Raw genomic sequence first — 10,572 nt, 5'->3', positions numbered from 1 at the left:
AAGGGACTCGCCTTTCCTGTGCTGGACGGGACGTACCGCAAGGCCCCTTTGGGGAAGTTTAGCTACAAGGGTTAGCGAAACATTCCGCTATCCTTCTGGTTCTCATTTTAAGAATAGAATCTAGGTGTTTTGTCGGGGACTTGTGTTTAGATCCCTAAATGAGTACACACGAAGAGGATATCTAAATGTTCTCTGCAGTCAGTCTTTCCCTGCTCCGCCCCCTCCACTCCACCCCACACATCCTCCCAGACGCCGCCCATGAAACGCGAACAAACCCGCATAGACCGTCAAAGCCAAAGGATTTATTATAGGTACATACAGTGTGCGCCTGCCACACCGCCCCACACCCCCGGGCCCCAGCGGCTCCCCCAGGCGGCCATGGGGGCTGCCCACAACCCGGTTCCCCCACTCCCCAGGGAGGTGCTCCTGCCAGAAGCATGCGGGGGGGGCGGGGGGGCTTCCCCTCGCCCCTCCCCTCACAAAGTGGCCTTTACAGTGGAGGGGGGAGGCGAGAGGGAGACGGTTTTGAGCTTTGACGCCCCTCCCATTAAAAGCCTTCGCGGATGCGGGGCGGAGGAGGAGAAGGTTGACGTTTTGCAAAAATAAACTAAGTCAGGAATTAACCGCATGGCTCTGAGACGGCGGAGTGCAGGGGCCAAGACCCCTTCACTCTCCCTACCCAGACAGAGATCAAGGCAGCATTGGAAGTGAGGTAAAGGCGGGGAGGAGGCGTCCCCTCCCCACCCCCTAGCACCCTGGATGGTCCAGGGGACCTCACCAGCGGCCCCGTGCCCATCCCTAGGGCGGAGGGTGGGGGCAGGAATTATGGCCCCTACCACCCCAGCTTCTTGGGGCAGGATCCAAAGATCCGGGCAGGGGGCTTGGCTCAACTGGCCCCTTTACCCGCCCCCCCCAACTCAGTTATTGCATAAAAATAATGAAGCCCCAGCACCTGGGGTGGGGTGGTGAGCAGGAAGGGGCCGAGATATGGCTATAGGGGCAGCAATCCCCCCACCACTTCCTGGAGTGCAGAAGTCCCCTCCTTTCCAGTGCCCATCTTGGCGCGTCTGTCCGCAGTGTCGGTAGAACTAGGGGCTCCCGCCCCTGCGGAAGAGAAAGTGTCTTTGTGCCCACAGTGCGGAGAGAAGGGGCGGGGATTGTGTCAGGCCCAGGGGCTGGGAAGTCACTTCCGGCGCCCGCTGGCCCTGCGCTCCCCTGCCTCTCGCTTAGGATTGCCCTCGTCTGTGGAGGACGTGGTGGGTAGTGTCTGTCCCCAGCGGGCGATCTCAGCGTGTTCTCCCACGGAAGCGGCCACAGCTTCCAGCCAGCCGTTCATCTCCTCCTAGAGAGAGAAATAGGGCACAGAGTCCGGACTTGGGAAGAAGGGAGACTAAGTAATAGATGGGCCTGGAATGGGACCGCCCTCTGAACATAAGTTTTCCAATCTTACATTGGTTAATCATAATAATGCAAACAGTTACATAGCCCTTAATATGTGCCACGCTCTGTTCTAAGTGCTTCTGTGGATTGATTCACTTAATCTTAAGCAATAGGATTATATTCCCACTATAGAGATAAACAACAAAAAACCAGTAACATCAGCAGACATTTCCAGAGCACTGACGTTCACCAGGCCACAGAAGTGGCTCTGTATGTATCAGCTTACTTACTTCTCACAAGAACCCTAGAATGGAAAACTATTTTTAAAAATAAGAAGGCATGGAGAGAATACAGGCCTACTCCAGAGCTTCTTGTAAGGATGAATAACAAGCATTATTATTTCAACGTCTCTTTAAACCATCGCCATTCCTGTTCCTCCTCCCCTGACCTTACTCCTTAGCCCCAGTCCCAAGGTTCATTCTCAGCCAATTTCTCCCCTCCCACAGGTCAGCTGGGGTCCAGCCTTGTGCAGTCCCCACGTGGGTCCCTGTCCTGGTTCCCTTCCCCTAGTTTACCATGCATATTACCAGGGAGATCTTATATATCACTGTAAACTTCATCACTCCCTCCCCAACCTTGCTCAAAATTCTGCCATGGCTCCCCAGTGCCCTTAGGACAAACTCCAACCTCCTCCAAATGGCCCACAATGCTCTGTGAGATCCAGCCCCTGGGAACCTTCCTGGGATCCTTCTTTGAACCCTTCACCAGCACAGTTAATGCTTTGCATTTCAGCACCTCTGGTTCTCTGCCCTTGGCAGTTCTCTCTGCTTGTACCATCCCTTTTCAGCTAACTCCCACCTCTTATCTGTCTGATGTCCTCTCAGAGGCTGAGACAAGGAGGTTGGACTTTGTTCTGGGGCCTCCAGGCAGCCTTCCCATTCCTTGTCCCCCCTCCTCCCTATATAGGTTAAGAACTTCCTCTGGGTTCTCACTCCCAGTGGGCTTTCCAGTCACAGCCTGGTGACTCTGGTTTGTGTTTCTGGCTCACAGCTCCATTGCTCTGGGCCAGGAATGAGTTAACCAGGTAGTTCTTGAGGTCCGGATATGGGAGAGAAAGGACCAGATCTCACCTCATCTTTAGCCTGGAGCAAAAACTCGCTGCCATCCTGGGTCCTGTAGGAGGGGACAAGAGGACTTGGGGCATCTGGGGCAGGGGCCCAGCCCACCCATCCACCAGCTAGCCTCCAGGGGAGCAGGGTATTGCTGGGAGGGGGAAGTTGGGCCTCGGATCCCTCCCTCCTGCCCATTGGGGGGCTCACTGGAGCTTGAAGACGTGCTTCTTTTTCTTGTAGTCACTAGCCACCTCGCTGGTGGCCCTGTGCAGGCTGAGCAGTGGCTCCCCGCCGTGTGTGCCCCCAGACGCTGGGCCCTTGGCGTCCTTGTAGAAGCCCAGCTCCCCCTTGCTGAGCACGCAGTACAGGCTCACCCACGACCTGGGGCGACGATATGGGGCTCAAGGCAGAGTCACAGCACTCTGCCTGGGAACTCTTCATTAACACACTTCATGGCTGAAAAGGCCTGACCCTTCCTTCCTCTGGGCTTTTGTCTTAGTCGGGCCCTATGTCTGGGGTATATTCCTATGTCTGTTCCTGAGCTGAGGGGAGAATCTAAGACTCCTGGTTCCAAGCCTGCTGGGGTAGTCCTTCCATAACCCCCCCCACACACACACACCCATGCTGAAATTTCCCGGAGACAAGACTTTAGCTATCTTCTCCATAAGCCTTTGCTCAGGCATGTTCCTTGCCACTCCTCCCTGCCACCATGGAATCCCCTGAAACATCTATTGGTCCAGTGCCTGGAATGAGGAATTCCTGTCTCACCGTTCAGCCAAGGCCTCAGCGGAGGAGGGAGTCTCTCTAGAGTGAAATACACCGAAGGTGCCTCTTTATGACCACCTTGGCCTTGCCGCAAGGAAGAAAGACTGTCTCATGGCAAAATTTCAACCTGTTCCTTCCATTTCACTATATCTAGGCCTCCATCTTCTCGTTGGTCAGCGCTTCGCATTTTGGCTGCACCTCTCCCCAGATTCTGCCTCCTAATTAAAAGGCTTGGACAACCATGAGCTGGGCTCTCTTTGGACATCTACATGTGTCCCCAACCTCAGACCTCAGACCTCGGGCTCTGCCCCTTTTCAAACCTCTTCTGCCCACTCCAACAATTTGAAATTTCGAGGGTGGCCCCACCCCATTCATTGGTTGGATGACCTCTCCAGGCTCCACCTCACAAGCCATTGGAACTATGTAGACTGGACCCCACAATCCAACTTTCTCTAATTTCTAGTTAACTCCTGAATTTATTGCTATGAGTTTGGATTGCAGCTTATTTGCACTCGGAACACTTTCTTCCGATCCGGATCCCACCTACGCTCCACCCCCTCGCCCACTGGACACTCTTCTAGGTCCCGCGCCTCCAATTTATAGATTTGAGTGCTTGATATTAACCCCACCCCCTTCAGGTCCCTCCTACTCCCACCACCCGACGGATTCCCTGACGTTTAGTACCACCCCCCTCCTCAAGGCCCCATCTAGTCACTTATTGGATACGCTGAGCTTGGGACCCGCCTTCCGAAACCCCGCCCACACGCTCACCGGTTGGACGACTTGCGGTTAGCGTCGAGCTCGCGCTTGCGCAGCAGGAAGCCCTCGTGCTGCACTGTGTGAGTGGGCGGTGGCGGAGGCGCGGGGGCGGAGCCGCCCTGGGCCGGGGCGGAGCGCGAGCGCCGGCTTCCCCCGCCCTCACCACCCTCTCTGGGCCGCGGCCGCCGTCGCGGCTTGGGCCGGTCGCGCGCCCGCGGCCGGTCCGGCCGAGGTGTCCGCTCGGGCGGCTCAAGCCCGTTGGGCAGGCGGCCTGGGGGAAGCTCGCGAGGCTGAGGCAGCGACGGCTGTGTGAAGGGAGGGGGAAGAGGGGTGCTGTCCATAGGGGGACTGTTGGGGCCATCTCTCCGGGGGATTCATGGGTCTGGGGGTCCCATCTGTCTTGGAGGCGAGTATGGGAGGACCTCAGGGCTGGAGTCTTAACTTTTAGGGGGCCCCCCCGGTGTTGGGAGTGAGACTGTCAGGACTCCTAGGTTTGGAATCGCTCTCAAGGTTGGGGAGGAAAGCACTAGATCTACGGAAGTGGGGGTGCAGGGAGGTTGGTATCCCAGCTGTCTGTAGGAGGAATCTGGGACGTGTGTGTGTGTGTGTGTCTGTCTGTCTGTCTGTGACGATATCTGAGACCCCAGGACAGATGTGGGAAGAGTGTGCAGTCTGTGTGTAGAGGGGGGTAGGAGTCTCCTTAGGCTGCTGGCCTTCTCTTTCTAAAGGAGAAATTTTCAGATTGTGGGAGGCATCTGGGGGATCTCCCCATCACCCCCTGAGAATCTCTGCAGGACTCAGATTTGGGGAAAGCAGGTCTAGGCACTGGTGCTTCTGGGTCCTGATGCCTGCTCAGTGGGTGGAGAGGGTTCCCCATACCCCCACCCCCCATCCTGAGGCTCAACTTACCCCAACAGGGAGCGCTGGGCCTGCTTCTTTCTCCTGCAGCTGCTCCACAATGTCAGCTAGGGTGGCCTTCCTGGGAGGGGGAGGCCAAAAGACCCAATGGAACTGGTATGCCCTCTCCCAGGGACCAACCTGCTTGGCTGGAGGCACCTGAGATGCAAGGCCCCTGGTCGCTTGGGCAAGCTGCTTTTCTGAGATGCTTGCCTTATACACCATAGATAATTGGGCCATGACTGGCAACTGCTCATGATACACAAAATTAAAAAGAAGTCAAGAAGTCATTGTCTCCAAAACATATCTGACCAAATGCCTCTTTCTGGGGACACAGCCAGTTGGCTCAATCCCCTCCTCACACTGGTTAACCCTGAGGTCTAAAAGGCCTGGGTTCCAGTCCTGCTTCACCCAAACTGAGTGATTTGGCCTTTCTGAGGCTTCACAGAATGCAGATGACAGTAGCTCCCTGTTGAGATAGACTGCAATAAAGGCTCTTATCTCTGCTCAGGGAGAAGATGGTCCCACCTCTAGCCCAGTACAGAAACTGAGGTGCAGAGAGAACAAAATTCCTGCCCAGGCCACCTAGCTGTGAGACAAGGGGCACCTCTCCTAACCCCTTTCAGCCCCAGCTTACCCCTCTGCAAAACCCATACCACGACAGTATCTGAAGCAGTTTGGAGCCTCATAAGCCCTCTCCATTGGGCCTGCAAGGCTCCAGGTACTCTGCATCCCCTTTCCCTCAATCCCCGGGGCATACGGGGGCCTCACCCCTTGGCCAGCTCTCCTCTGGTTGGCATCTCTTGCTCGCTGGACTCCTGCCTCTCCAACCGCCTCTCTCGCCGCTCACGCCGCCGCTCCATCTGCTCGTAGCGGCCCAGGGTGAGGCTGTGTGCCGCCTCGTGCTCCGCAGACTCCTGCCGCTCTGGCCTTCGCCTCCGCGCAGCCTCCTCGGATTGATCCGCCGTGTCCTGTCGCTCCGGTCGCCGCCTCCTGGGCAGCTCCTCAGCGCGATCAGCTGACTCCTGGCGCTCTGGCCGCAGCCGGACCTGCTCTGCCACCGGTAGGGGCCCCGGGGTCTCCGCCACATCCTCTGGTACCGACGGCGGGGCCGGGGGCTCCACCCTCCCCGGGATTTCCGGCAGCCGGTCGATGCGCGGCTGGAGGCGCTCAGGCTTGAGCTCCTGGCGCACGTACCCCACGCGGGTCCGCACCTCCGCCGACAGTGTGTCCGAGGCCCGGCGAGCCAGGGGCTCCAAGCCCCTCTCGTAACCCCCTGGCCGCAGGAGGGGCGCTGCTTTGGCCGCCAGTTCCGTGGGGTCTCCAAAGAACTTGCGCCCCAGCAGGGGGGTGGGGGGCTGCTTGCTCTGTTCCGCCTTGAGTTTCTCTATCTGGGAACAGAGGGCCAGGGTCAGGTGGGGTGCATGTGTGTGTGTCCGTCCGTCCAGGGTCAGGGGTGTGTGTGTGTGTGTGTGTGTGTGTGTGTGTGTGTGTTTGTTTGTTGAGCGGGGGTGGTCTGGGAAGACCGCTGTGGGTTGTCTGCCTTCCTGCACAGTTCAGTAGTTTCTATTACTGAAAAAGCAAGGTTGTCCGAGCCTGAGCCCATGCTTTTTCCCTGCCGGAAACTTAATTCCTATTTTCCTTGGCATATAGTGTTCTTTTAAGAATCGCCTAAATCCGGGGTGCCTGGGTGACTCAGTGAGTTAAGGCCTCTGCCTTCTTCTCAGGTCATGATTTCAGGGTCCTGTGATCGAGCCCCTCATTGGGTTCTCTCCTGGAGAGCCTGCTTCCTCCTCCTCCTCCTCCTCCTCCTCCTCCTCCTCTCTCTCTCTCTGCCTCTCTGCCTATTGTGATCTGTCTGTCAAATACAGGAACACTGCTTCTCCCTTTCCCACTCCCCTCCCCCTGCTTGTGTTCCCTCTTTTGCTGTGTCTGTGTCAAATAAATAAAATCTTTTAAAAAAAAAATCACCTAAGCCTAAATCATCACTTTTTCTAGGTGCCTATCTGACTCTATCACCTCCTTCCTGAATGTCCCCCCAACCGAGGACCTCCTCTCATTCTTCAAGTCTCAGATCAGAGCTTCCCAAACCAAGACAAATGCTTCTGGGCTCCCACAGCCCCCTGTGTTTCCCCCATCCCAGCCCTGGGCTGTCACTGGTGACAAGGGTGTTCCTCCTTCCCCCACTGGACCGGGAGCCCAGTAAGGATCTGTCTCAGCCTCAACACAGTGCTGAGTCACACATAGAAGGATGGGTGTGGGGGTGGCTGGGGCAGGATCTGGGGTGCTGACCGTGGTCAGGCGCCGCAGGGAGCTGAACCTTTCTTCCCAGGCGGCAGCCGCTTTGCGGAAGGCCTCGTGTCTCCGGATAAGCTGTTCCACCTCATCCACACTGCTGCCCAGCTCCCGGCTCTGCAGGATTGGCTCTTGGGCCGTCAGCCAGGCATCAGCCACCACAGCCTCCTGGGCAAATTGGTGCACTTCCAGCACTGAGGGGAGACATCGGGGTAAGAGTGATGGGGACCCTTCACAGGGCGCTAGCTGTCTTCTCTCGCCCTCCACACCCTCTGGCTTTCTGTGTCCGGGTCCCCACTCACTCTGCTGCAGCCATTCCCAATGGCGGTCCCACTTGTCTGACACCTCTTCCTTCCTGGTTCCCAGCTTGTCCAGCTGTGCCTGGATCTGCGAGTGGCGCAAGGGTAGGAAAGGTGTCAAGGGGGGGCTCCCACTGCAATGGGCAGGGAGGGCAGAGGGGGACCCCCCAGCACCCCTGCCCACCTCATCAGCCATGGCACTCTTGTTGAGCAGCAGAGAGCGCCCGAGCTCCTGGCAGGCCGTCAGCTCAGGCACCCGGGCCTCCAGCTCCGTCTTCAGGCCCTGGTGGTAGTTCATGAGCACCTCCACTGAAGACACATCCCTGTGGTGGTGGTGGTGGTGGTCGGGGGCCAGGAATCTGAGTCTCAGGTAGCGCCCCCGGCCGCCATGACAGATGCAACTTCCGGGGAGCCCAATTCCCTGAGCGTCTTGGGACAGGACACCCACCTTCTCGGACCAGGTTCTCAGGGATTCCAACTTTTGCTGAGGTGCTAGAATGTCACACTTTGATGATTCTAACCTTAGACTTCAAGGTCCATTTTTGTTCTCATTTTTTTGAAGCTATGCCTCTGAAGACCAGTCAGTGATCTGAGCATTCCATGTCTGTGCTAACCAAACACTAGGTCACCCCTAGACACGGATAAGCAACCCAGCCCTGGAAGTGTGGCTGGTCTGAACTGAGATGTGTGAGATGTGTGGAAATGTAGAGCACACACCGTATTTTGAGGACTGTAAAATATCTCAATACTTTTATGTTTTTTTAAATATTTTTAATTTTTCTTAAAGTAAGCTCTACCCGCAGCGTGAGGCTTGAACTCATGACCCCAAGATCAAGAGTTGAGTCACATGCTCTACCAACTGAGCCAGGCAGGCACCTCTCAATAATTTGAATTTTGACTATATGTTGAAGTGATCATATTTGGGGCTTACGTGGTTAAATAAAATGAATTGCTAAAATTAATTTTTTGCTTGCTTCTTTGTACCCTTTTTTTGATGTGGTTACAAGAAAATCTTAAATTCTCTATGTGGCTTACATTTGTGGCTTGTGTTATATAACCACTGGACTGTTCTTAGCTCTCATATGTCCGAAACAAATCCGAAATTCCTGAAGGTTCCACCAGTCAGCAAATATAGCTTTATAAGACTTACTATGTCCAAACAACTTCTTCTTCTTCTTTTTTTTTTTTTTTTGATTCAAACTTATTTCTGAAGGTCCCGCATTATAAGATGCCTACCTAAGACTTGGTATGTCTAGAATGATCTCTCTGATTCTCTCCTATTTCCTCAAAATGCCCTCCCCTGAAATTCTCCAGCTCAGTAAATTCACCCATCATTCATCCATAACTCGTCTTTTCTTTTTTCTCTCAGCCCCTGAAGCTAATCCATCAGTCACACTGTATATTTATAACGTGAAAGCACCCTGTGAAATGATGTGAAACCTGAGGTTTTGTTTTAAAAGAACTCAGCGAGGGGAGGCGGGGAGTCGGGGAGGATACGGATGAAAGAGGAAGGACCAGATATTGACGGATGTTTACTCTGCACGTGGGGGTGGGGGCTGTCATTCTACTGTTCTTGCTACTTCTGGGTATATTTGAAATTTTTCAAAATGAAAAGATGTTAATTCCTAAAATGAATCCCTTCTCCCTCTCTCTACAACCATCAGACTGCAGCAAGCCACAAGCCACTCCACCTCTCACCAGGATTATAGCAGTGGCCTCCTGGCTGGTCCACCTCTTTCTACCCTTTTCTCACCGTACTCTTCCCACAAGGTATCTGGAGTGACCTTATGCTAAGCCCCATCTAACCATAAGGATGGTCTGGCTCTTCCTCAAGCACGCATGACCACAACCTACCTCAGGGTCTTTGCACTTATGGTCCCTCCACCTGGAAAGCCCTTCCCCCAAAACTTTACCCAACTCACCATCACTTCATCAAGGTTTCCATGCCCACATCCCATCCTCGGAGACGCCTTGCCCACGAGCCCCGCATCCCTTTACTTTGCTTTATTTGCCTTCAGAGCACTTATTGCTGTCTGAAATAATGGTAGTTGCTTTTTAATTTATGGGTTACTTGTGCCCACCCTGCAGAATGTAAGCTGAACCAGGACAGCAGCTGGGCCTTGCTCCCCATCTAGCACAGAGCGGGCATTTGGTAAGTATTTGCTGAGTAAGTGAACTCGGGCAAGTCCCCACAGTCATGGAAATAATGCTCTGTGTCCACCACTCTCGAAATTTCCTGTCTTCCCAGACACATCACTGTCCTATGTTCCCCAGCCCCACAGGCAGACAGGTTAGGGTTACCGGGCTGACAGAATGTGGGTGTAGGTTTAGTCCCCAAAAGCTCCCACGTGATCTTTTCCTCCGCTGTAGCTGAGTATCACTCCCAGGGCCAAGTAATGGAAAGACCCTGGGTCCCCATCACTGTGGGACAGTTCACATCAGACTGTCACATCTGCAATAAGTCCGTGCCCACTACCAGCTAGGTTAACCCACAAATAACAGCCCCACACATCGCTGTCCCTATCCCAAGATCAGCCCCCTCCCACGGGGAGGGCAGTGCAGGGCATCTGGGGAGGCCAGAAGGCAGAAGATGGCTTCTCACCCTATGCTGTGAGTCGCCAAGGCCAGGCGTGACAAGGGGTCCTAATACACATGAAGCATTTAGTACAGTGCCTGCCCCCTCCAGGTGCCCTCCAGGGGCCCCCCAGGTGTTGGCTGGTGTGATTTCTTATGGACAGGGGACGGTTGACAGGCTGGGGGGTGGCAGGTAGGAAGCCCGCGGTAGGGGAAGGGGCACCTGGGCTTGTCGGCTGCCCCGATCTGGCTGGCGATGCCGTCCATCCAGGAAAGAAGGTCACGGGCCTGGCTGTGGAATCGCAGGGTGTCGGCCGTGGAGCTGACGTGCAGGCGGGCGTCCTCACAGGCGGCCAGCAGCTCCTTCCAGCCCTGCAGCACCTCCTGTTCCCGGCTGGCAATGGCCTCCGCGTGCTCACCAGCGTACACTGTCCGCAGCTGGGCTGCCCCCTCCTGGAGCTGCCGTACCTGCTGGACAAGCCAGGTCCAGC

At 55.3% G+C, this 10,572-nt stretch overlaps 1 protein-coding gene across 8 annotated transcripts in view; it reads right to left on the bottom strand.

Annotated features, from left to right (window-relative positions):
• Positions 1-282: 282 nt before the first annotated feature.
• The window catches only part of SPTBN4 (spectrin beta, non-erythrocytic 4), a 71,237-nt gene continuing 60,947 nt past the window's right edge, over positions 283-10,572 (bottom strand). For 5 of the 8 annotated variants that reach the window (XM_059153190.1, XM_059153192.1, XM_059153191.1 and 2 more), the window contains 10 exons: positions 10,305-10,549; positions 7,692-7,830; positions 7,511-7,595; positions 7,206-7,402; positions 5,685-6,304; positions 4,926-4,995; positions 4,029-4,321; positions 2,700-2,873; positions 2,511-2,553; positions 283-1,342 (listed from right to left, as the gene is read on the bottom strand). In XM_059153190.1, the coding sequence (XP_059009173.1) occupies positions 1,184-1,342; positions 2,511-2,553; positions 2,700-2,873; positions 4,029-4,321; positions 4,926-4,995; positions 5,685-6,304; positions 7,206-7,402; positions 7,511-7,595; positions 7,692-7,830; positions 10,305-10,549 (2,025 nt within the window). In that variant the 3' untranslated portion in view covers positions 283-1,183. The other 3 variants (XR_009348888.1, XM_059153194.1, XM_059153193.1) reach the window with 3 other exon arrangements.

This window comes from Mustela lutreola, chromosome 16 (genome assembly GCF_030435805.1).
Source record: "Mustela lutreola isolate mMusLut2 chromosome 16, mMusLut2.pri, whole genome shotgun sequence".
NCBI lineage: Eukaryota > Metazoa > Chordata > Mammalia > Carnivora > Mustelidae > Mustela > Mustela lutreola.
Note: the sequence above shows the minus strand (reverse complement) of the source record. Positions and strands in the feature narration are given on the sequence as shown.